This window comes from Oncorhynchus kisutch, linkage group LG10 (assembly GCF_002021735.2).
Source record: "Oncorhynchus kisutch isolate 150728-3 linkage group LG10, Okis_V2, whole genome shotgun sequence".
Classification (NCBI taxonomy): domain Eukaryota; kingdom Metazoa; phylum Chordata; class Actinopteri; order Salmoniformes; family Salmonidae; genus Oncorhynchus; species Oncorhynchus kisutch.
The window spans coordinates 65,742,125-65,769,616 of NC_034183.2; the positions used below are offsets into that span (position 1 = coordinate 65,742,125).

Consider the following 27,492-nt stretch of genomic DNA (forward strand, 5'->3'; position numbering starts at 1 on the left):
GGCTACCCCTACCCCTGTCAACAGCTCTGCACCCCCCACGGCAACTTGCCCAAGCCTCCCCATTTCTCCTTCACCCAAATCCAGATAGCTGATGTTCTGAAAGAGCTGAAAAATCTGGATCCATACAAATCAGCTGGGCTAGACAATCTGGACCCTCACTTTCTACAATTATCCGCCACAATTGTTGCAACCCCTATTACTAGCCTGTTCAACCTCTCTTTCGTATCGTCTGAGATCCCCAAAGATTGGAAAGCTGCCGCGGTCATCCCCCTCTTCAAAGGGGGAGACAATCCAGACCCAAACTGTTACAGACCTATATCTATCCTACCCTGCCTTTCTAAGGTCTTTGAAAGCCAAGTTAACAAACAGATCACCGACCATTTCGAAACCCACCTTACCTTCTCCGCTATGCAATCTGGTTTCCGAGCTGGTCATGGGTACACCTCAGCCACGCTCAAGATCCTAAATGATATCATAACCGCAATCGATGAGAGACAATACTGTGCAGCTGTATTCATCGACCTGGCCAAGGCTTTCGACTCTGTAAATCACCGTATTCTTATCGGCAGACTCAACAGCCTTGGTTTCTCAAATGACTGCCTCGCCTGGTTTACCAACTACTTCTCAGACGGAGTTCAGTGTGTCAAATCGGAGGGCCTGTTGTCCGGACCTCTGACAGTCTCTATGGGGGTGACACAGGGTTCAATTCTCGGACCTACTCTTTTCTCTGTATACATCAATGATGTCACTCTTGCTGCTGGTGATTCTCTGATCCACCTCTACGCAGACGACACCATTCTGTATACTTCTGGCCCTTCTTTGGACACTGTGTTAACTAACCTCCAGACGAGTTTCAATGCCATACAACTCTCCTTCCGTGGCCTCCAACTGCTCTTAAATGCAAGCAAAACTAAATGCATGCTCTTCAACCGATCGCTGCCCGCACCTGCCCACCCATCCAGCATCACAGCTCTGGACGGTTCGGACTTAGGTATTTGTAGTTGTCCACATATTCTAGGTGTCTGGTTAGACTGTAAACTTTCCTTCCAGACTCTCCTTCCAGACTTTTTTAAGCATCTCCAATCCAAAATTAAATCTAGAATCATCTTCCTATTTCGCAAACAAAGCATCCTTCACTCATACTGCCAAACATACCCTATTAAAATTGACTATCCTACCGATCCTTGACTTCGGCGATGTCATTTACAAAATAGCCTCCAACACTTTACTCGGCAAATTGGATGTAGTCTATCACAGTGCCATCCGTTTTGTAACAAAAGCCCCATATACTACCCACCACTGCGACCTGTATGCTCTCGTTGGCTGGCCTTCACTTCATATTCGTCGCCAAACCCACTGGCTCCAGGTCATCTATAAGTCTTTGCGAGGTAAAGCCCGCCTTATCTCAGCTCACTGGTCACCATAGCAGCACCCACCCGTAACACACGCTCCAGCAGGTATATTTCCCTGGTCTCCCCTCCTTTGGACACCTTTCCTTATGTTCTCTGCTGCCAATGATTGGAACGAATTGCAAAAATCACTGAAGCTGGAGACTCATATCTCCCTCACTAACTTTAAGCATCAGCTATCAGAGCAGCTTACAGATCATTGCACCTGTACATAGCGCATCTGTAAATAGCCCATCCAACTACCTCATCCCCATATTGTTATTAATTTTTTTTTTTTTTTTTTTTTTGCTCCTTTGCACCCCAGTATCTTTACTTGCACATTCTACAAATCTGTCACTCCAGTGTTTAGTTGCTAAATTGTAATTACGTTGCCACTACGGCCAATTTATTGCCTTACCTCCCTAATCTTACCTCATTTGCACACACTATATAGACTTTTCTATTGTGTTATTGACTGTATGTTTGTTTATTCCATGTGTAACTCTGTGTTGTTGTTTGTGTCGCACTGCTTTGCTTAATCTTGGCCAGGTCGCAGTAGAAAATGAGAACTTGTTCTCAACTGGCCTACCTGGTTAAAAAAAGTGAAAACTAAAAATTGGTAGATGGGTAAAAATACTAAAAGCAGACATTGAATATCCCTTTGAGCATAGTGAAATTATTAATTACACTTTTGATAGTGTATAAATACACCCAGTCAATACAAAGCACAGGAGGTTGGTGGCACCTTAATTGGGGGATAAGGGGCTCGTGGTAATGACTGATGCAGAATGTTATCAAATACATCAAACAAATGTTCCAAGTGTTTGATACCCTTCCATTTGCTCTGTTCTGGCCATTGTTATGAACCATTCTCCCCTCAACAAGCTACAGATGTCCTTCCGAACTCAGTTGCCGGAGAGGAAGGGAACCGCTCAGGAATTTCACTATGAGCGATTTAAAAAAACAGTTATAGAGTTTAATGGCTGTAATAGGAGAAAACTGAGGATGGCTCAACAACATAGTTACTCCACAATACTATCCTAGAAGACAGTAAAAAGGAAGCCTGTACAGAATACAAATTCCAAAACATGCATCCTGCTTCCAACAAGGCACTCAAGTAATACTGCAAGCATAGTGGTGTCTATATTTTCAAGCATAGTGGTGGCTGCATCATGTTATGGGTATGCTTGTAATTATTAAGAACTTGGGGGGGGTCAGGGTAAAAAAAAGAAAGTGAATGGAGCTAAGCACAGGCAAAATCCTAGAGGACCTGGTTCAGCCTACTTTCCGCCAGACACTGGGAGATTAATTCACCTTTCAGCAGGACAATAACCTAAAACACAGGGCCAAATCTACACTAGAGTTGCTTACCAAGAAGACGGTGAGTGGCCAAGTTAGTTGACTTAAAAATCTGCTTGAAATTCTAGGGCAAGACCTGAAAATGGTTGTCCAGCAATGTTCAAAAAACCATTTGAAATTTGAAAGAATTTTGATAATAATAAATAGGCAAATGTTGCACAATCCAGGTGTGGAAAGCTTTTAGAGACCTACCCAGAAAGACTCACAGCAGTCTACTGTAGACCCACTTCTTCTCAACTTCACCTCATGTCAAAATGTGTGTGCCAGGAGCGCCACATCTCTGGAGTCCTTCCATCTTCATCTGAATAGATTTATCCCAGTTTTGCCTAATAAAATGTTAATTACATTGACCTTATTATTATAACCACATTCAGATTGAGTGTTTTTGTGGATACTTATATTAAAGAGTTTATCTATAGGAACCAGTGCCCAATAAACTCAATTTCCAGCTCTACCTCCTTGAAGGACAGCCAGTGGAACAAATTATTTCTGCCTTCTGTAAAGTTTTGAATGTTCTAAATATACATTTCCTTCCAGGAGAACTCATAGGTATTCAGTACCTGTAAAACCAGACCGACCAGCCCCTCCAGAATATGCATTCAGATGCAGCCAATAAGATGCTGGAGCACATCACTCGAAGAAGATGACTTCAGGGATGGAACAGAGGATGAACTGTTGATGCTCTGCGGCTCTCTGACATCCCGGAGATAGTATTTGATGACATCACAGCAGAGATGCTTGAGTCCATCCCTGGTGACACTACAGAAGTCCCTGGTGAGGTAGTTGGAAATGCTAGTTCACCATTTCAGGGGTTGTGTTGTTGATCGGGTTGAAGACATGATTTACATTTTATCACAGCACTCAAAACGTATGTAATTACAGGCTGTGGATCAGGATGGCTTCACTGACATGGCCAACAATGACAAGCTGGCAGAGTACCTGATAGAGCCACATAGTTCCTCTGGCCCCACTCGGTCAAACCAGCCAGCTGTCACTATAATATCCTTGTGGAAGAAGGACCAGATTGTTTATGCTGTCCCTCACCAAGACAGGCTGGTGATTGATTGCATCCGGTCACAAAAAAACAATACCTGTATCCCTGGAGTGGAGATCACAAGGAGATGCATTCGGGGAAGTGGGGGTAAATCTGCCAGTGGCCTGACCGCTGCCATGTGGTAGTGTAACCAAAATGTTCAATCCCAATGATGATAACTAAACAATTATTTAAGCTTGACCAATCCCCGATGTTTGTAAGAACCTGAGTTTAATAATCATTTGGCAAAGACTCAGCTTCTGCAAAATGTCCGTAAGGTTTTTTCAGAGAACGTTCTAAAGTCCAAAATGCAAAGACATGTCATTTTATAACTCTCACCCCCACCTACTTACACACAGTTTATCACTTTTCTACCCGCCTTGGCAGTTTTTCGCCATTCCTTTCCTCCCCAGATAAGAGGGACCTTGGAAGGAGCCTCTTTCCTGTTGTCCTTTGTTCTCTCAACTCTCACACCACCACACAATAATCTAGTCACACATATTATGGAATTATGACTACTAACATTATTTTTTTAAATAAAAAATTGTACCCCCTTTTCGTGGTAACCAATTGTTAGTAGTTACTATCTTGTCTCATCGCTACAACTCCCATACGGGCTCGGGAGAGACGAAGGTCGAAAGCCATGCGTCCTCCGAAACACAACCCAACCAAGCCGCACTGACTACTAACATTTCACACAATTATATGATTTCAGGGTGGAATCCTTTAGTCATTACTTAAACATATAAATTCCCTTATCAGGTAGAGACCGGGTTCACCTGACTGTGTGGCTTCTACCCTAGTCCTCAGAAGAAGGGTAAGGCAGCTCGGACAAGGTGGACCGTCATTCCGTGGGACTACAAGAAGGCAGCGGGTGGTGACCAATAGCACACTGCAGCTGTATGAAGTGAACCAGGACGTGTCAGTGCTCCTCCAGGGCATTCAGCTCCCTCACCCATGCCCACAAGCCACAGAGCCTCTGCAGCCTGCAAAAACCTGCCCTGCTGCCCCTCAGTACAACCAAGAAGAACATGTATAACATTTACCTCCAAAAAACAGCAGGGCAGGCCAAAACTAAAAACGCGCAGCCCCGGTTGGACCACTTTCAATCATGCACAGATGCAGCTATTCACCGAAGCGCCAGCTGTCTGTAGCCCCGAATATCTGTGGCACCAGTAGTGGTGGACTTGTCCTGTCACGTTCTTTCAAAATCGAACCCAGAAGCAGACCAGGACAAGGAGAGTAGGAAGAAGGTGAGTATTTATTTACAAGTGAATGTGAATGGGTAGATATATCCAGGTGGCGTAGCGGGCAGCGGTGGTGAGTTGATGGGAGTAAATAGGTGGATCCAATGGGGTAGCGGAATCCTCCGACGACCAGGCGGGAATGGGGTAAATGATCCGGGTGAGTAACTGAAGACAGAACAAACGGAGGTAAGTTTAAGGCAAGCAATACGTAAAAAACAACAAAACAAATTCTATCCAACTTGAGGCTGATACTATGGCACAACATACTGTTCATGGCTAACGATCCGGCAGGGAATGGATGTCAGGTCAGAGCTTTTGAAGGGGAGAGGTGATGATCAGGACAGGTGTGCAGATTACTGATGGGATACAGGTGCGGGTGAACATCGATCTCCCAACAAGCTAATTCGCCCGGCAACCAGACAGGGTGTGTTCCAGGACACCGGAAACACACTCCAGGACAGAAACACAGGCAAACACAGACTCAGGAAGCGGATTCGTGACAGGTCCAGTCCTGAACTTCCCTGGACAGTGCTTTGTGCCATTTGTTTCCCATGTGACGTTCCAGACAACACCGGCACCCACAGCAGCTTCATCCGTAACCCTACTCCCCACACAAAACAAGCTTACAAAAGGACTTATATATAGGCAATATATATATATAAAACATGGGCAGTTCAATAACAAGCAGACAGGCACTGCCTTTATAAAGTACTCTCAACAATATAGTACTCTCAACAATTCCATGCATGTTTTAACTATTGTGTTGGCCATGGCATGGGTTTGTTTATTGTAGCTTTTTGCTGGGTTTTTAAACTTCAATAATTGCATAATGTTCTCTTCCCACCTATCCACAAACTAAACCCTCTTTCCACCTACACTCTAGCTGCATCACCATCCGTTTCCCCTCAAACACTTACATTATTTATACACTGTTATTTTGTGCATTGCATATTGTTTACTTTGCCCTTCTGTTATATATTTGTTTTGGTAATAAACTGCAATGTTGCTAAAATTGTTGGTCTATATTTTGTTCACATCATGCTCTTAAGTGTTTAAAAAAAATGTAAAAGCATAATACAGATGGGGAATCAATCCCAGTAAATTTAAGCCTCAGATGTATTTTGTCTATCAAAAACATTTGATTTCTTAAGTGGAATTTCACTATTTTTCTCCTTCAAATACCATTTTCTTCCTCTTTTCTACCTTTTGTCTTCTCTTTTCCTTCTCCCCTTTCTCTCACCCCCTCTCCCTTGACAGACTATTGTTCCCCAGCTTCCAAAGTTGCAAAATGGCATAACGGACGTCAAGCTAAAGCTAGTTTTAAATAAATATATTTTTCTCTTCTTCACTCACTATCTCTCTCGGATGCTTCTTATGCTAATTCAGTGGTTTGAACTAGCGCCACCGTTATCCCATGCTGCACTGCGAGAATCACAAAACCCTCATCCGGTTGGGACTTTATGGAGTACAGCTAGAACCGGTAGTGACTTTTCGTAGCAGTTTAGGACAGCATTTTAGCTAACCCTAACCTTAACCCAATTCTCCTAACCTGCTACGAAAAAGTCACTTCTGGTAGTAGCTGTATACATCCTAGTAAAACCCCTCACACAACAGCGGTCCAAAAGCAGTGTGTGTGTGTGCAATATGCCAGAATGGGGCACACAGCACTTGCCTTCTTAGGTACACAAATTGTAGTAACAACTTTGTTTTGAGAATATTTCTTAAATTGTACATTTGGTTAAAACTCCATCACCTGCATGCTCCACAATAACAAGAGACATCCATAATAAATACATTATAAAGCATACAAGAATCTTTACATTTAACAAATAACTCAATTCCATGTGGTTCGTATTCCAGCCTTTGATGAGAGCCATGAGAGAAATATTTGCAAGTGGGTAAAAATATTTGAATTCGATCACTTTAAAGCATCCCTTTTGATGTAAACAAAAACATTCCTACATGTTTGATCATGGAATAAGTAGTAGGAAAGTTACTTTTTGGACCTGAATGCCAAAGAGATCAAAGTTGAACCGAATTGTACACGTTAAATAATTTACATTAGAAGGTTAAAGAAGCTATACGTAATATTTTTGCATTGTAATTCAGAAAATGTCCTTTATATAGCTGCAGTAGTAGTTGAATGATTGTGAAACACTAAGTTTAATTGTTTTCATTTGTGACAAGCCATAGTGCTCAAAATCATTGCTTTTCAATAAACAAAAAGAAAGTATTTTCAGCTGGTGGATAAACTGAAAGTAAAAGACAAGCACGAGTTGCTTGCACTAGATACCCCATTTCATTTTTTTCTTTCACGAAATTATAAAATATACTGAACAAAAATATGAAAACGCAACATGTAAAGTGTTGGTCCCATTTCTCAAGAGCTGAAATATAAGATCCTAGAATTGTATGCAATTTTGTCACACAACACAATGCCACAGATGTCTCAAGTTGAGGGAGCGTGCAATTGGCATGCTGACTGCAGGAATGTCTACCAGAGCTGTTGCCAGATAATTGAAAGTACATTGCTCTGCCATAACCTGCTTCCAACGTCGTTTTAGATATTTTGGCACTATGTCCAACCGGCCTTACAACTGTAGACCACATGTTAACAGTATGTCTGTAATAAAGGCCTTTTGTGGGTAAAAACTCATTCTGACCAATGGCTGCACCCCTGCCCAGTCAAGTGAAATCCATAGATTAGGCCTAAATAATTTATTTAAAAATGGATTGATGTCCTTATATTAACTGTAACTCAGTAAAATCTTTGAAATTCTTGTATGTTGCGTTTATATTTTGGTTCAGTATGTGTATGTGAGGTTTTGTTCAAATCAAAAGGGTTGAGGTTAATAAGTAATTCAATTCAAATGGATTTACCCATGTCAGACATCAGTGACTGTGCTCCCACCAGCATGGCAGCGCCCATGCTCCCAACTGGAATTGGGAGGCCTCAACAGCCTTTAATACCGGGGGTGTCTTTAACACCGGGGGTGTCCTCGGATGGGGCCACAGTGTCTCCTGACCCCTCCTGTCTCAGCCTCCAGTATTTATGCTGCAGTAGTTTATGTGTCGGGGGGCTGGGGTCAGTTTGTTATATCTGGAGTACTTCTCCTGTCCTATTCGGTGTCCTGTGTGAATCTAAGTGTGCGTTCTCTAATTCTCTCCTTCTCTCTTTCTTTCTCTCTCTCGGAGGACCTGAGCCCTAGGACCATGCCCCAGGACTACCTGACATGATGACTCCTTGCTGTCCCCAGTCCACCTGGCCATGCTGCTGCTCCAGTTTCAACTTCCACCTGACTGTGCTGCTGCTCTAGTTTCAACTGTTCTGCCTTATTATTATTCGACCATGCTGGTCATTTATGAACATTTGAACATCTTGGCCATGTTCTGTTATAATCTCCACCCGGCACAGCCAGAAGAGGACTGGCCACCCCACATAGCCTGGTTCCTCTCTAGGTTTCTTCCTAGGTATTGGCCTTTCTAGGGAGTTTTTCCTTGCCACCGTGCTTCTACACCTGCATTGCTTGCTGTTTGGGGTTTTAGGCTGGGTTTCTGTACAGCACTTTGAGATATCAGCTGATGTACGAAGGGCTATATAAATAAATTTGATTTGATTTGATTTAATATGGTACATATGATTAAAATAGCTAGAAATGTATTTGTCTTCATGTCCTTTGAAATCAAGATCAAGTAAGGTCTGATCACCGATGATGAGACATCCTACAGGAAGGTCAGAGACCTGGCAGTGTGGTGCCAGGACAACCTCTCCCTCAACGTCAGCAAGACAAAATTAGATGATAGTGGACTACAGGAAACAGTGGGCTGAGCACACCCCCATTCACATCAAGTGGAACAGGTCGAGAGCTTCAAAGTTCTTCATTGTACACATCACTAGCGACCGATCACGGTCCAAACACATCACAGTTGTGAAGAGGGCATGATAACGCCTCTCCCCCCTACGGAAGCTTGGCATGGGCGATCAGATCTTTAAAAAGTTCTACAGCTGCACCATTGAGAGCATCTTGACTGGCTGCATCAGCTCTTGGTATGGCAACTGCTTGGCATCCGACAACAAGGCGCTACAGAGGGTAGTGTGTACAGCCCAGTACATCACTGGGGCCAAGCTCCCTGCTATACAGAACCTCTACACCAGATGATGTAAGAGGAAGGCCTTAAAAATGCTCTGCTACCGCGCGGCAAGCCTGGGACCAAAAAGCTCCTTAACAGCTTCTACCCTCAAACCATAAGACTGCTGAACAGCTAATCAAATTGCTACCCCGGCTATTTACATTGACCCCCCTTTTTTGCACTGGCTACACTGACACTCCAACACACACACACACACACACACACACACACACACACACACACACACACACACACACACACACACACACACACACACACACACACACACACACACACACACACACACACACACACACACACAGCTGCCACTCTGTTAATGATCTATCCTTATTGCCTAGTCATTTTTACCCCCACATATTACCTCAACTACCACGTACCCTACACATTGAACTCAGTACTGTTCCCCCTTGTATAGATCCTGGTTGTTGTTATTTTATTGTTATCGTTTCCTTTCTTAAGCAAGCATTTCACAGTACACCCTACACCTGTTGAATTCAGCACTTGACAAATATAATTTGATTTCAAAATAAAGCAATTGCTTTTAGGGATAACCTTATCATTAATCAATCTATGTATGATGTTTTGGCTGATTGAATTCATGCAGGTGGTACATCAATCCCTGACCCACTGATGTCTCTGCTAATAATCTTGAAACAGTACACCAGCCAAACATTGTACCAAAGTGTTTTCAACAAAATGATCACACCTTAGAAAACCAAAATAACCTACTCCCCAAAAATATGGCAGCATGACTGATAGAGCGCTCATCCAATAAATGATTCAGGTTTCCATGATGCATGATGATCTTCAGAGGATGGTTCACTGTTGGGGTTACCGTCCATGTTACTCTGTGTTGCTCCTAAAAAAGGAGACCCTTGTAACTGTGCTCTTCCCAGCCGTTTCCTTCCCAGATTCAGTGCCAACCATGCCTGTAATAACAAATGCACATAAACACAATATGACCAACAAATTGCAACATAACATAATTACAATAAAATGTAGAATAGTTAACACACTATGTAATACACTAAGTATTCACTTAATTTAAACGATATGTTATTCTCAAACATCTATCGAAAAGTCTGAAGAGGTAAAACTGTAGCTAGCGAACTGAAGGGATAGCTGGGAACGGCACAAACTCAACCTTGGCTGGGAACCATACCATTCTACCTATTCTGTCGAAGCAAGAATTTTGTCCATCAATCATCAACTCAGTGTGTGATATATACTAAAGCAGGGTTTTTTCTGGATCAAAGGGTGCTTAGTGGCATTTTTAAAGGCCACATCTTGGAAGTGTAGATACATCTTTGCATATAAATCATTTTCCTACAATCCTAAGAATTTAGCCATGGCTAATGCAGTGCTAAATTAATTGTTTTGGGCATTTTCAATTCTCCCAGTAGTTCAAAAATATATATAAACAAAAAAATAAAGAAAAGTCCTCACTATCAACTGAGTTTATTTTCAGCAAACTTAACATATGTAAATATTTGTATAAACATAAGATTCAACAACTGAGAAACTGAACAAGTTCCACAGACATGTGATTAACAGAAATGGAATTTGTCCCTGAATTAAGGGGGGGAGGGGGTAAAAAATCTCAAGTAACATTCAGCATCTGGTGTGGCCACCAGCTGCATTAAGTACTGCAGTGCATCTCCTCCTCATGGACTGCACCAGATTTGCCAGTTCTTGCTGTGAAATGTTACCCCACTCTTCCACCAAGGACCCTGCAAGTTCCCAGACATTATTGCGGGGAGTGACCCTAGCCCTCACCCTCCGATCCAACAGGTCCCAGGCATGCTCAATGGGATTGAGATTCGGGCTCTTTGCTGGCCATGGAAGAACACTGACATTTCTGTCTTGCAGGAAATCACACAGAACGAGCCGTATGGCTGGTGGCATTGTCATGCCGGAGGGTCATGTCAGGATGAGCCTGTAGGAAGGGTACCACATGAGGGAGGAGGATGTCTTCCCTGTAACGCACAGTGCTGAGATTGCCTGCAATGACAACAAGCTCAGTCCGATGATGCTGTGACACACCGACCCCAGACCATGACGGACCCTCCACCTCCAAATCGATCCCTCTCCAGAGTACAGGCCTCGGTGTAACGCTCATTTCTTCGACAACAAACGCAAATCCGACCCTCGCACCTGATGAGACAAAACAATGACTCGTCAGTGAAGAGCACTTTTTGCCAGTCCTGTCTGGTCCAGCGACGGTGGGTTTGTGCCCATAGGCGACGATGTTGCCGGTGATGTCTGGTGAGGACCTGCCTTACAACAGCCCCCTGCCAACAAGCCCTCAATCCAGCCTCTCTCAGCCTATTGCGGACAGTCTGAGCACTGATGGAGGGATTGTGCGTTCCTGGTGTAACTCGGGCAGTTGTTGCCATCCTGTACCTGTCCCGCAGGTGTGATGTTCGGATGTACCGGTCCTGTGCAGGTGTTGTTGCACGTGGTCTGCCACTGCGAGGACCATCAGCTGTCCGTCCTATCTCCCTGTAACGCTGTCTTAGGCGTCTCACAGTACGGATATTGTAATTTATTGCCCTGGCCACATCTACAGTCCTCATGCCTCCTCGCAGCATGCCTAAGGCATGTTCACGCAGATGAGCAGGGACCCTGGGCATATTTATTTTGGTGTCTTTCAGCGTTAGTAGAAAGGCCTCTATAGTGTCCTAAGATTTCATAACTGCGACCTTAATTGCCTACCATCTGTTTTTTTGTGGTTTTTTTTACCTTTATTTAACTAGGCAAGTCAGTTAAGAACAAATTCTTATTTTCAATGACGGCCTAGGAACGGTGGGTTAACTGCCTGTTCAGAGGCAGAACGACAGATTTGTACCTTGTCAGCTCGGGGATTTGAACTTGCAACCTTCCGGTTACTAGTCCAACGCTGTAACCACTAACCACTAGGTTACCCTGTAAGCTGTTAGTGTCTTAATGAACATGCACCTGTGGAACGGTCGTTAATTGTTTACGTTTCACTGAACAAGCATTGGAAACAGTGTTTAAACCCTTCACAATTAAGATATGTGAAGTTTTGGATTTTTACAAATTCTTTGAAAGACATGGTCCTGAAAAAGGGATGTTTCTTTTTTTGCTGAGTTTATATAGATTGATTATATTTTCTACATTCTTTGAATCTGGTTTTGGAGTTGTTTAAGTTAACACAGAAAGCGTTTCTCAATCACCAAAAAAATCTGTGTTAAAAAATAAATACATTTAAAGGCCCCATCTTGGCATATATACCCACATTGTACCAGTCAAAAGTTTGGACACACCTACTTATTCAAGGGTTTTTCTTTATTTTTACAACTTTCTAGAGTAATAGTGAAGACATCAAAACTATGAAATAACACATGGAATTATGTAGTAACCAACAACAAAAAGAGTGTTAAACAAATCCAAATATATTTTATATTTGAGATTCTTCAAAGTAGCCACCCTTCGCCTTGATGACAGCTTTGCGTACACTTGGCATTTTCTCAACCAGCTTCATGAGGTAGTCACCTGGAATGCATTTCAATTAACAGGTGTGCCTTGTTCAAATGTCATTTGTGTAATTTCCTTCTTATTGCGTTTGAGCCAATCATTTGTAGGGGTGGTAAACAGAAGATTCTGTAAAATACCAAGTCCATATTATGGCAAGAACAGCTCAAATAAGCAGAGAAACAGTCCATCATTACTTTCAGACATGAAAGTCAGTCAATCTGGAAAATATCAAGAACTTTGAAAGTTTATTCAAGTGCAGTCGCAAAAACCATCAAGCTCTATGATGAAACTGGCTCTCATGAGGACCGCCATAGGAAAGGAAGACCCAGAGTTACCTCTGCTGCAGAGGATAAGTTCATTAGAGTTACCAGCCTCAGAAATTGCAGCCCAAATAAATGCTTCAGAGTACAAGTAATGGACACATCAACATGAACTGTTCAGAGGAGACTGCGTGAAGTAAGCCTTCAAGGTCGAATTGCTGTGAAGAAACCACTACTAAAAGGACACCAATAAGAAGAGATTTGCTTGGGCCAAGAAACACGAGCAATGGACATTAGACCGGTGGAAATCTGTCCTTTGGTCTGATGTGTCCAAATTTGAGATTTTATTTTCCAACCACCATGTCTTTGTGAGACGCAGAGTAGGTGAATGAATGATATCTGCATGTGTGGTTCCCATTGTGAAGCATGGAGGAGGTGTGATGGTGTGGGGTGCTTTGTTGGTAACACTGTCAGTGATTTATTTAGAATTCATGGCTACCACAGGACTCTGCAGTGATATGACATCCCATCTGGTTTTAACTTGGTGGAACTCTCATTTGTTTTTCAACAGGACAATGACCCAAAACACACCTCCAGGCAATCACCCAACCTCAATCCAATTGAGATGGTTTGGGATGAGTTGTTCCGCAGAGTGAAAGAAAACAGCCAACAAGTGCTCAGCATGTGGGAACTCCTTCAAGACAGTTGGAAAGGCATTCCTCGTAAAGCTGGTGGAGAAAATGCCAGAAGTCTGCAAAGCTGTCAAAGGCAACGTGTAGCTACATGATTCCATATGGTTATTTCATCATTTTAATGTCTTCTCTATTATTCTACAATGTAGGAAATAAAAATAAATAAAAACCCTTGAATGAGTAGGTGTAATGGATTTCCTCCTCTTCGTCTGAGGAGGAGTAAGGATCGTAAGTGTTCATGATGATTTTAATTAAAGAAAGCAGTGAACACTGAATCAAAACAATGACGTGAATTTACAAAACCGAAACAGTACCGTGTGACCCAAACACTCACACGGAAACAAACACCCACCAACCAAAAGTGAAACCCAGGCTACCTAAGTATGATTCTCAATCAGAGACAACTAATGACACCTGCCTCTGATTGAGAACCATACTAGACCGAACACAAAAACCAACATAGAAAAACCAACATAGACTGCCCACCCCAACTCACATCCTGACCGTAATAAAACAAAGAATAAAATAACAGAACTATGGTCAGAACGTGACAGTAGGTGTCCAAACTTTTGACTGGTACTGTATAAATACATTTCTTACTGTTTGGACTTAAGTGACCCGATAAAGGATTACAATGGCAGAAAATTCCCTGCTATGGTACAGGAATTGCACTCATCTTGCGGATCAGTGTCATACCCACCCTCTTGATTTGACTGGATTGCAAAGGAACTCTCTCTGAGCTCTGCAGGACTGAACTGTAGGAAATATAAAAAGGACAGGCAGAAACACACCCATTCAATTGAAATTGCAATCCATTATGATAAAAGTTAAGCTATAACTACAGAGTAAACGTACAGACAGATCCCTAGGGGTGGTGACCGGCTGTGGTCCTTTGCAGCACAGCAGAGAGAAAGGTCTCTGCTTGGTCTTGGGGTGCTCCTTGAAACACAGGCTGAACACCTTTGCAGGGAGGCAGACATCCCAGTTGTATGGATGGTCCTTCACAAGATCAGACACCATCCTGTTGTGGTGAAGTTCACCATGGTCAAATATGAAATTAAACACCATATTTAAAAAATATATATAATTTGACCTTTTTTAACTAGCCAAGTCATAGAAAGGAATATGTCTAAAACACAAACCTGCTGATCAGGGTCTGTGTGGTCAGATCCAGTGATCCAACTTGCCGATGACGGTATCAGAGAGAGAACCCACTCAGCTTTAGATGACTCTTCAAAGCAACGTTGATCTGAAACATGAATAAATGGAAACAGCTCATGGTTGTCTAATGAACCACTTCTGACCTATTGACCTCTACTGCATATATGAACCAACATCGAAGTTGTAGTGTACCTTGCAGAAGTACATGACCAACAGTATGTGGACACCGGCTCATCAAACATTTCCTTCCAAAATCATGGGCATTAATATGGAGTTGGTCCCTCTTTGCTGCTATAACAGCCTCCACTCTCCTGGGAAGGCTTCGGACTAATGTTGGAACATTTCTGCAGGGACTTGCTTCCATTCAGCCACAAGAACATTAGTGAATTCCAAAAGGGAAGCCAAAGTGAGAGATGACTTCAGCTACATGCTGTGCTACCTCAGTAGAGCTACAACCTCTCAGGGGGAAGGCCTCCACCCATTTGGAGTAGAAGTCTGTCAAGGTCAGAACGTGCTGGTGTCCGTTCGGTGTTAGGGGCAGTGGCCCTCTAATGTCCATACCCAGCCACTCCCATGCGTCTTTGATCTGGGTAAGAATAGGAGACAATGTATAGCGACTATCAATCCCGGATCCGGGAGCGTAATCATAGCCTCAAACTAAGTAGCATAACGCAGCGGACATAAATCTTCCTACAAAATCTTCCTATTCATGAAAATCACAAATGAAATATATTGAGACACAGCTTAGCCTTTTGTTAAACAAACTGTCATCTCAGATTTTCAAAAGATGCTTTACAGCCAACGCTAGACAAGCATTTGTGTAAGTTTATCATGGCATAATGCTATGCTAGGCTCTGCTGGCAGCAGGAAACATTTTCACGAAAATAAGAAAAGCAATCAAATTAAATAATTTACCTTTGAAGAACTTCGGATGTTTTCACTCAGGAGACTCCCAGTTAGATAACAAATGTTCCTTTTTTCCCAAAATATTATTTTTGTAGGCGAAATAGCTCCCGTTTGTTCGTCACATTTGGCTGAGAAATCGACCGGAAAATGCAGTCACTACAACACCAAACTTTTTTCCAAATTAGCTCCATAATATCGACAGAAACATGGCAAACGTTGTTTAGAATCAATCCTCAAGGTGTTTTTAACATATCTATTCGATAATATATCCGTCGAGACAATTGGTTTCTCATAAGAAGCGATTGGAAAAATGGCTACCTCAGTACTTTACGCAAGATTTTCTGCGGGAGACATCATGTGACCACTTGCTAAATTGGGTCCCTTACGGCTATTCTTCAACATAAATGCGTAAAAAGACGTCACAATGCTGTAGACACCTTGGGGAATACGTAGGAAACGTAAGCTCATTCGTAGCTCATTCACAGCCATATAAGGAGTCATTGGCATGAGGCGGTTTTAAAAAATGCGGCACTTCCTGATTGGATTTTTATCTGGGTTTCGCCTGTAACATCAGTTCTGTTGCACTCACAGACAATATCTTTGCAGTTTTGGAAATGTCAGAGTGTTTTCTATCCAAAGCTGTCAATTATATGCATAGTCGAGCATCTTTTCGTGACAAAATATTTTGTCGGGAACATTTTTTATCCAAAAATTCAAATACTGCCCCCTAGTCGTAAAAGGTTCTTATAAACATGTTCCTCAGACCTTTCTTGGTTTTAGATCCAGAGGTTGACTGTCACAATCGCATTAGAAAAAGACAGGCCAATGAATCAATGATCAACTCTGTATTAGAGACTGAATGTTTACACATACTTCATTACCAATATTATGTGCTTGAGAGGTGGAAGTTGGAACTCCATGTTCTCACATGCCACCTGAAAATAAAGTGCATCGTTTATCTTTTGTTTTTGCATAAGTTACTGGCATATAGCATAAGCTATTGGATGTTCTTGTGAGTAAACAACTTACCTTCGGGGAAACATCTTTGACTGCCCAGGTAATACTCTGCAAAGATCAATATTGTGAAAATATGAAAAAGTCTACTTCGAGCAAATCGGCAGTAAATAATCCCTGTACATCTGGCAAAGCAATAGCGTTGCTCAACTCAGCACCAATGAGCATGTGCCAATTGAACCTCAGTTTGCGTAGTACATCAAGGCCAAGTTGAGCAACAAATGAGGAAAAAGTCAGAGGTTGTATTAAAACTACCTTATTTTGAACGTTTTTTGGATAGTCGAATATAGTCGGGACTGCGTCTGGCGTGAGGCGTTGACGTATGTCCCTCCCGCAAATATACTTGTCTTCAAAGTGAACAGAGCACACACGGTGGTTTTGTTGCGGATTCCACCCTTTACACTTCATATTAATAATCCATTGTTTGCGTCTTTCAGGATCATTTTTGGGGAATCTGTTACCAAAACATTCATACGTCAAATTGGCATCACAATTACAGCTATCAAATGAAGAGTAAATCCATGAATGGTTGATGCAGACTTCTAAGAGAACAGCCTTGCCACGCTGCAGAGTTTTCGTACAACTATCAAACTAGCTGATGTCAGCTAGCTAAATTCTCCTGCAAACCATTTGTACTAGCTAGCTGAACCAGACCTCTAACACTCAGAAAGCTGATTTAAACTCTACAAGCGTGATATCAATATACATTAGTTGATCATCAAAGAGTTTTGCTGAGCAACTTTCTTCATTTAATCCCATTATGGCCGGTGTGTACTTGCAAAAAGGTTCTAAATAATAATGTACAAACAACCAAAAAAGCACCTTCAATGTAAACCACTCCTTACCGGCACACACAGGTCGAAAGTCTACAACAACTCAATTTGTTTTCCCTTTGGATATTGGTTAATATATTCAGAGTTCTCTCGTCAATACCTATTCGAAGGAAGGTCCTAGGATGACATATTTAGAATCAGATGACGATCGAGGCCAAGATACAGCCTTTTTTTTCCCTCCATTCCGTTTTCAATGTGACTTAAAATTTGGTTTCAATGGGAGAATATTATGCACTCTCTGCTAAAGGTCTGTCTTGAAAGTGCAATCAGTCGAACCTGGTGTTAACAGAAAAAATGTCTAAATTACATGATCTAGAGATCTTAAACAAACAGTTTTTTCTCACAACAAATACATACCATTTTTTGATTGTTTATTTTAACGGATTTTATGTAAAAATATGAGCTCAAACATAAATAGTCCTAAAATCACTTGTAGCAAAGTCACTGACGTCCCTATTACACAACACTCCGATTAGAATACCAATTTTAAAAAAGTTCTGACTATAAATAATTAATTTTTAATGGCTTCCAATCCACATGCTAGAGATCTATGGTCAAGTGTGGTGTGTTCCCTGACCTCTATCAATCCACATAAAGAAAACATGTTCAATAGCTTCCAGTCCACATGACATACACATCTAAAACCACTCAATAATAGGTCACTGATCTCTCCTCCATAGGAGGGAAATTCAGTTTTCCATTTCACTGATTTCACATGAATATTTCCTCTGGTAGATCTAATTTTCAATAGCTCACTGTCCATATGAGCTATAGATCTCTAAAGACAAGTGTGGTGTGTTCTTTGACCCGTCTTATAATTTTTTAAAATTATTATTCCTCCCCTTTGTTTTACTACAAATATTTATCCTATTACAACTGTGGTTATTAATTCACATACAGATCTACTCTTTTTTTTCTCCCCAATTTCGTGGTATCCAAATTGGTAGTTAGTCTTGTCTCATTGCTGCAACTCCCCTACGCACTGCTTCTTGACACACTACTAGCTTAATCCGGAACCCCAAGCACAGATCAAAATCCACAAATAAATTGTAATTTGACCACAAAAATCAACATTTTGCAATGGCCATCTCAGTCTCCAGACTTGAACCGTATTAAAACTCTGTGGTTTGAATTGAAGAGGGCACTCCATATTAGAAGTCGACCGATTAATCGGGATGGCCGATTAATTAGGGCCGATTTCAAGTTTTCATAACAATCGGTAATCTGCATTTTTGGACACCGATCATGGCGATTACATTGCACTCCACGAGGAGACTGTGTGACAGGGTGACTACCTGTTATGTGAGTGCAGCAAGGAGCAGAGGTAAGGTGCTAGCTAGCATTAAACGTATCTTATTTAAAAAACAATCAATCTTAACATAATCACTAGTTAAACTAGTAATATCATCAACCACGTGAAGTTATCGAGCTTGTCCTGCGTTGCATATAATCGATGCGGTGCCTGTTAATCATTGAATCACAGCCTACTTCGCCAAACGGGTGATTTAACAAGCGCATTCGCGAAAAAAGCGCCGTCGTTGCACCAATGTGTACCTAACCATAAACATCAACGCCTTTCTTAAAATCAATACACAAGTATATATTTTTAAACCTGCATATTTGTTACGGTTTTCTAGGTGTGGTGAAGGAGAGTCGGACCAAACTGCAGCGTGTCGATTGCGATCCATGTTTAATCAAAACAAAGAACCACGAAATTACAAAAACACTACAAAACAAGAAACGAAACCGAAACAGCCTATCTGGTGCAAACTAACAGAGAGTACAAGTAAGACACTAGGGACAATCACCCACCACAAACTCAAAGAATATGGCTGCCTAAATATGGTTCCCAATCAGAGACAACGATAAGCACCTGCCTCTGATTGAGAATCACTCCAGACAGCCATAGACTTTGCTAGAAAACCCCACTAGCTACAATCCCAAATATATACACACCAAAACCCCAAGACAAAACACACCACAATACAAAAACTCCATGCCACACCCTGGGTGTGGGAGGGTCCGGGTGGGCGTCTGTCCATGGTGGCGGCTCCGGCGCGGGACGTGGACTCCACTCATTTAATGTCTTAGTCCCCTCTCCCTTCGTCCCTGGATAGTCCACCCTCGCCGCCGACCATGGCCTAGTAGTCCTCACCCAGAACCCCACTGGACTGAGGAGCAGATCGGGACTGAAGGACAGCTCGGGACTGAGGCAGCTCGGGACTGAGGGGAAGCTCGGGAGTGAGAGGAAGCTCGGAAGTGAGAGGAAGCTCAGGAGTGAGAGGAAGCTCAGGAGTGAGAGGAAGCTCAGGAGTGAGAGGAAGCTCAGGAGTGAGAGGAAGCTCAGGCAGGTAGATAGATCTACCAGATCCCGGCTGGCTGGTGGTTTCAGCAGATCCTGGCTGACTGGCAGATCCTGGCTGACTGGCAGATCCTGGCTGACTGGCAGATCAGGAAGATCCTGGCTGACTGGCAGATCCTGGCTGATTGGCAGATCTGGAAGAGTCTGGTTGACTGGCAGATCTGGAAGAGTCTGGTTGACTGGCAGATCTGGAAGAGTCTGGTTGACTGGCAGATCTGGAAGAGTCTGGTTGACTGGCAGATCTGGAAGAGTCAGGTTGACTGGCAGATCTGGAAGAGTCTGGTTGACTGGCAGATCTGGAAGAGTCAGGTTGACTGGCAGATCTGGAAGAGTCTGGTTGACTGGCAGATCTGGAAGAGTCTGGCTGACTGGCAGATCTGGCGGCGCTGGGCAGCCTGGCGGCGCTGGGCAGACTGGCGGCGCTGGGCAGACTGGCGACGCTGGGCAGACTGGCGGCGCTGGGCATGCCTCGATAACCGGGGTTTGTGTGCTAGCTTAGCACATAGCACTGCCTCCCTGAACTTGCCTCTGACTGGGCTTGAACCAGGTTCCTCTACCTCGCCAACAAAAGTGACCGACGGCTTGACAACGTGCAAACCAATTTAGGCTATACAAAGTTAACCAATTGGGTAGCACCATCGGCGATATTTTAAGCTAGCAGCGGAGTGAGGTTACAATACGTTCTTAACTCCGTTAGACTCACCCTCTTTAAACTCACCCCACAGAAACCCCAGCCTTCGAGCTGAGCCAAACTGTGGATTTGGGTCACAGCACAAGTATAACCAGGGTCAAGTGTGCTAGCTTAGCATATAGCGCAGCCTCCCTGAACTTGAACCATGTTCCTCTACCTTGCCAACAGAGGTGACCGCCCGCTTGACAACATGCAAACAGATTGAGCTATACAAAAGATACCAATTGGATAGCTCCATCGGCGACATTTCAAGCTAGCTGTGGAGTGAGGTTACGATATGTTCTTAACTCAAGGCTCTCAAGTGGTGCAGCAGTTTAAGGCACTGCATATCAGTGCAAGAGGTTCTTATCCAGGCTGTATCACATCCGGCCGTGAATGGGAGTCCAATAGGGCGGAGCACAATTGGCCCAGCGTCGTCTGGGTATGGCCGTCATTGTAAACAGGAATTTGTTCTTTATTTAACTAGTGTGAGGTTCTGTGTTATGCACTATAGCCCGTTACCATATCATATGTGATTGAATATTATCTGCTGTTGGCTTGTGTGGGTGTATGTGTTATGCAACATAGCTGACTTGAGACATTGTTAACAGCTTCAGGGCCATGGGCCTTTCTCGTGATGGAAAAATACAGAATAACATAAAAACAGGAACTGTGCAATGGGTTGCGGGGGACACATACAGAACGTAGTGTAGAGAAGAAACGGTCTTTTGTTAGATAACAGGAGCCAGGTATGTGATAACTGTATCGAGAGTATGAGCGCACAGATATTCTACACAACAACGCCTGACCGCTGAAGCGCCTGGGGGCTGGGTCCAGTTCTTGCGCCAACAATCAACGATAGGCTGGGTGAGTTTAAACCACGCCCAGTCTCTACTCTGTGACAGGCCAGCTCAGAAGCGGGAACTACTTCTGTCAGAGTATATTATAATAACTTTGTCAGGAACAAGTCAGTTCTCTGTTCTACCCTGCGTGGTGTTACAGCAGACCCGTATATACGAAAATTGCATTTATCACTTATTGCTTAGCTAATAAAAAGTACATAGTATACAATCGGTGACTCAGTGTCATACTTGTTCTGATACCAGATTCGAATTGACGCAAACCTTAACACTAGGCAAGTCAGTTAAGGTTAAATAAAAAAGAAAATAAATAAACTCTGTTACACCTCCACATGGAAAAGCAGGTAATCTGGAGAGGCGTTGTTTTCAGAGGCGTTAGCCAGCACTGCCAGGTCTCTGGTTGTTGCTCGCCTGATTGCAGCCATACTAACAAACTGCCAGAAGAACTGGTCTACTGTAGCTACAGTATTTACCGGTTGTAAATCTCTCAAGTGTGTGTAGTTTAATTGTTTACTTTTCGGACCATTAGAGTCAGGCAAAAGCAATCAAGCACCGTGCTGTGACATTGATCATCCAATGATGTGTTAGATACCACCCACAGATGTTGATTGACACCTCCTCATTATCATATGGAGGAAGAAATAAAAAAATGGGTAAATATATATGAATGAATGTGTTAATAAATAATTAAATACATACAGATAGGTGGATGCATTTTGGTCAGTATATTTGTATTTCCTTGCATCGTTTTTTCATGTGCAGATGGTGCCGGCAGGGTGGTTAGAGTGGTGGACTAGCAACCGGAAGGTTGCAAGTTCAAACCCCTGAGCTGACAAGGTACAAATCTGTCATTCTGCCTCTGAACAGGCTGTTAACCCACTGTTCCTAGGCCGTCATTCATTTGTTCTTAACTGACTTGCCTGGTTAAATAAAGGTAACATATTTTTTATTTATCTCTCTACAGTTGTCGGAAGTTTACATACACTTAGGTTGGAGTCATTAAAACTTGTTTTTCAACCGCTCCACAAATTTCTTGTTAACAAACTATAGTTTTGGCAAGTCGGTTGGGACATCTACTTTGTGCATGACACAAGTAATTTTTCCAACAATTGTTTACAGACAGATTATTTCACTTATAATTCACTGTATCACAATTCCAGTGAGTCAGAAGTTTACATACACTAAGTTGACTGTGCCTTTAAACAGCTTGGAAAATTCCAGAAAATTATGTCATGGCTTTAGAAGCTTCTAATAGGCTAATTGACATCATTTGAGTCAATTGGAGGTGTGTCTGTGGATGTATTTCAAGGCCTACCTTCAAATTCAGTGCCTCTTTGCTTGACATCATTTGAAAATCAAAAGACATCAGCCAAGATCTCAGAAAAAAAATTGTAGACCTCCACATCCTTGGGAGCAATTTCCAAACGCCTGAAGGTACCACGTTAATCTTTACAAACAGTAGTACGCAAGTATAAACACCATGGGACCACGCATCCATCATGCCGCTCAGGAAGGAGACGCGTTCTGTCTCCTAGAGATGAACGTACTTGGGTGCAAAAAGTGCAAAGAACTGTTTGGCCATAATGACCATCGTTATGTTTGGAGGACAAATGCTTGCAAGCCGAAGAACACCATCCCAACTGTGAAGCACTGGGGTGGCAGCATCATGTTGTGGGGGTGCTTTGCTGCAGGAGGGACTGGTGCACTTCACAAAATAGATGGCACCATGAGAAAGGAAAATGATGTGGATATATTGAAGCAGCATCTCAAGACATCAGTCAGGAAGTTAAAGCTTGGTCGCAAATGGGTCTTCTAAATGGACAATGACCCCAAGCATACTTCCAAAGTTGTGGCAAAATGGCTTAAGGACAACGAAGTCAAGGTATTGGAGTGGCCATCACAAAGCCATGACCTCAATCCCATAGACAATTTGTGGGCAGATCTGAAAAAGCATGTGCGAGCAAAGAGGCCTCCAAACCTGACTGTTACACCAGCTCTGTCAGGAGGAATGGGCCAAAATTCACTCAACTTATTGTGGGAAGCTTGTAGAAGGCTACCTGACCCATTTGACCCAACAATTTAAAGGCAATGCTATCAAATACTAATTGAGTGCACAGTATGTAAACTTCTGACCTACTGGGATGTGATTAAATAAATAAAAGCTGAAAGAAATCATTCTCTCTACTATTATTCTGACATTTCACATTCTTAAAATAAAGTGGTGATCCTAACTGACCTAAGACAGGGAATTTTTACTTGGATTAAATGTCAGGAATTGTGAAAAACTTAGTTGAAATGTATTTGGCTAAGGTGTATGTAAACTTATGACTTCAATTGTATGTGCTAACAGATTTGGTGGTATTTGAGCTAATGAATTCGGCACAACCTAAAATTGTCACTTTGGAGTCTGGACAATTGGTCACTGAAGAGATTCTTATGGCTTTCAAATCATCTCGACCGCAGACTTCCTCTTCCAATGCTTACCCAGGCAGGGATGTTCCATTCAGGGCCTGTTCGATCTGACATAGAGCAAGTCTTATCTTAAGCCATTCTCTCATGTGCAACGCAGGCGAAAAACTCCCTGTTTTTGGCTGAAAAAGTGTGCTGAGACAGCTGTGAAAATCTTCACTGTTGAATCGTCTGGTTGGAAAATGTAACCAATTTGTCCTTCACTCGTATCAATCACACCAATAAAATAATCAGGTGCATCACAAAGAATGGCATCAATGTTTTTGTCATTGTGTTCCTGACAAGGACACAATACAGATAATTGGTTTAGGAGCTATGTTTTATGTAGTTTATCTCTCAAGGTTTCTTGTCGCTTGTGGTGTTCACAGGTCTTACTTATACTTAGGCAAACCTACCCTGGAAATTACTTTTTTCATTCTACTGGTGTTCACAAGCTGACTCCATAAATTCACTACAAAAATTCCCAACTGTTTAAACTTTTCAAACTCAGGCCTCCCCCATTCACTACATAAATTCCCAACTGTTTCAAATGTTCAAACACATTCAACAGTTCAATAAGGTCAATCAATCAACACATCAATCAACATTACATTTGTATTGCAAACATATACACTGCTCAAAAAAATAAAGGGAACACTTAAACAACACAATGTAACTCCAAGTCAATCACACTTCTGTGAAATCAAACTGTCCACTTAGGAAGCAACACTGATTGACAATAAATTCCACATGCTGTTGTGCAAATGGAATAGACAACAGGTGGAAATTATAGGCAATTAGCAAGACACCCCCAATAAAGGAGTGGTTCTGCAGGTGGTGACCACAGACCACTTCTCAGTTCCTATGCTTCCTGGCTGATGTTTTGGTCACTTTTGAATGCTGGCGGTGCTTTCACTCTAGTGGTAGCATGAGACGGAGTCTACAACCCACACAAGTGGCTCAGGTAGTGCAGCTCATCCAGGATGGCACATCAATGCGAGCTGTGGCAAGAAGGTTTGCTGTGTCTGTCAGCGTAGTGTCCAGAGCATGGAGGCTCTACCAGAAGACAGGCCAGTACATCAGGAGATGTGGAGGAGGCCGTAGGAGGGCAACAACCCAGCAGCAGGACCGCTACCTCCGCCTTTGTGCAAGGAGGAGCAGGAGGAGCACTGCCAGAGCCCTGCAAAATGACCTCCAGCAGGCCACAAATGTGCACGTGTCTGCTCAAACGGTCAGAAACAGACTCCATGAGGGTGGTATGAGGGCCCGACGTCCACAGGTGGGGGTTGTGCTTACAGCCCAACACCGTGCAGGATGTTTGGCATTTGCCAGAGAACACCAAGATTCGCAAATTCGCCACTGGTGCCCTGTGCTCTTCACAGATGAAAGCAGGTTCACACTGAGCACATGTGACAGAAGTGACAGTCTGGAGACGCCATGGAGAACGTTCTGCTGCCTGCAACATCCTCCAGCATGGCCGGTTTGGCGGTGGGTCAGTCATGGTGTGGGTTGGCATTTCTTTGGGGGGCCGCACAGCCCTCCATGTACTCGCCAGAGGTAGCCTGACTGCCATTGGGTACCGAGATGAGATCCTCAGACCCCTTGTGAGACCATATGCTGGTGCGGTTGGCCCTGGGTTCCTCCTAACGCAAGACAATGCTAGACCTCATGTGGCTGGAGTGTGTCAGCAGTTCCTTCAAGAGGAAGGCATTGATGCTATGGACTGGCCCGCTTGTTCCCCAGACCTGAATCCAATTGAGCACATCTGGGACATCATGTCTCGCTCCATCCACCAACTCCACGTTGCACCACAGACTGTCCAGGAGTTGGCAGATGCTTTAGTCCAGGTCTGGGAGGAGATCCCTCAGGAGACCATCCGCCACCTCATCAGGAGCATGCCCAGGCATTGTAGGGAGGTCATACAGGCACGTGGAGGCCACACACACTACTGAGCCTCATTTTGACTTGTTTTAAGGACAATACATCATAGTTGGATCAGCCTGTAGTGTGGTTTTCCACTTTAATTTTGAGTGTGACTCCAAATCCAGACCTCCATGGGTTGATAAATTTGATTTCCATTGATAATTTTTGTGTGATTTTGTTGTAAAAAAAAAGTATTTAATAAGAATATTTCATTCATTCAGATCTAGGATGTGTTATTTTAGTGTTCCCTTTATTTTTTGAGCAGTGTACTTTACTTCAAAGGAACAGCTGCACTATCATATTACATAAGCACTCACTCGATAGCGTGAGAACATCCGGACAGGATGTCCATAAAAGGGCATAAACCCGTGACACTAAAAATAGATCATCAATCACTTTTTCACACATGCCGTCTACTGTATTCTCTCCATAGCGCTTTCAGAAAGAATTCATAACCCTTATTATATTATTCATACCCCTAAAATGTTGTTTAATTAAAGCCTGAATTTAAATTGCTATATTTTTTTACAGAAATATCTTATTTACTTAAGTATTCACACCACTTTTCTATGACACTCCAAATTGAGCTCAGGTGCATCCAATATACTCTGATCATCTTCGAGATGTCACTAGAACTTGATTGGAGTCCACCTGTGGCCAATTCAATTGTTTTGACATGATTTAGAAAGAAACACACCTGTCTATATAAGTTCCCATTGTTGATAGCGCATGTCAGAGCAGAAACTATACCATGAAGTCCAGGGAACTGTCCTGTGATCGACTAGATACAATTGTGAGGAGGAATATATCTGGGAATGGCTATAAAACTATTTCTATAGTGTTGAACGTTTCCATGAGCACAGTGGTCTCCATCATTGGGAAATAAAAAAAATATGGAACTACCCAGACTCTGCATAGAGCTGGCTGTCCGACCAAACTGAGCGAGGTGACCAAGAACCAAATGCCCACTCTGATAGAACTACAGAGTTCCTTGGCTGAGATGGAAGAACCTGCCAGAAGGACGACAGTCTTTACAGCACTTCACCAATCTGGGTTTTATAGGAGAATAACCAGATGGAAGTCACACCTGAGAAAAAGGCACATGGCAGCACACCTGGAGTAAGCAAAAATGCATGTGAAAGACTCAGAGCATAAGGCTATGACTGGAGAAAACTAGGCACACACAGCCCATCACCTGTTGAACACCATCCCTACCGTGAAGCATGGTGGTGGCAGCATCATGCTATGGGAATGCTTTTCAGCGGCAAGGACACAGGCAAATCCTTGTAGAGAACATACTTCAGAATGTAAATGACCTTAACTTGGTCACGGCCCCAGTCTAACAGAACAGTGACCCCAAGCATACAGCCAAAGCAATGCTGGAATAGCTTCAGAACAAGAATGTGAAAGTCCTTGAGTGACCCAGCTGAAATCCAGCCTTGAATCCCATTTAAATTTGTGGAAATTCTTGAGGATTGCAGTTCACCGCCGCTCCCCATCTAACTTAACAGAGCTTGAGAAAATCTGCAGGGAAGAATGGGAGAAAAATCCACAAATCCATACCGTATGTGCAATGCTGATACAGATACACCCAAGACGTTTCAAAATTGTAATCAACGCCAAAGGTGCTTCTGCTGGGGCCGTGACTCTTGAGTATGAACAATTGATCTAAATCAGATATTTCAA

At 42.9% G+C, this 27,492-nt stretch overlaps 1 protein-coding gene across 1 annotated transcript; it reads right to left on the reverse strand.

Moving 5' to 3' along the window:
* Positions 1 to 15,169: 15,169 nt before the first annotated feature.
* LOC116375960 (THAP domain-containing protein 2-like) lies at positions 15,170 to 21,860 on the reverse strand. The gene is made up of 3 exons (XM_031834991.1): positions 21,760 to 21,860; positions 16,966 to 17,164; positions 15,170 to 15,376 (listed from the first exon to the last, which is right to left on the reverse strand). The coding sequence occupies exons 1-3, from the start codon at positions 21,858 to 21,860 to the stop codon at positions 15,170 to 15,172; spliced, it is 507 nt and encodes a 168-aa protein (XP_031690851.1).
* Between the last annotated feature and the right edge of the window lie 5,632 nt (positions 21,861 to 27,492).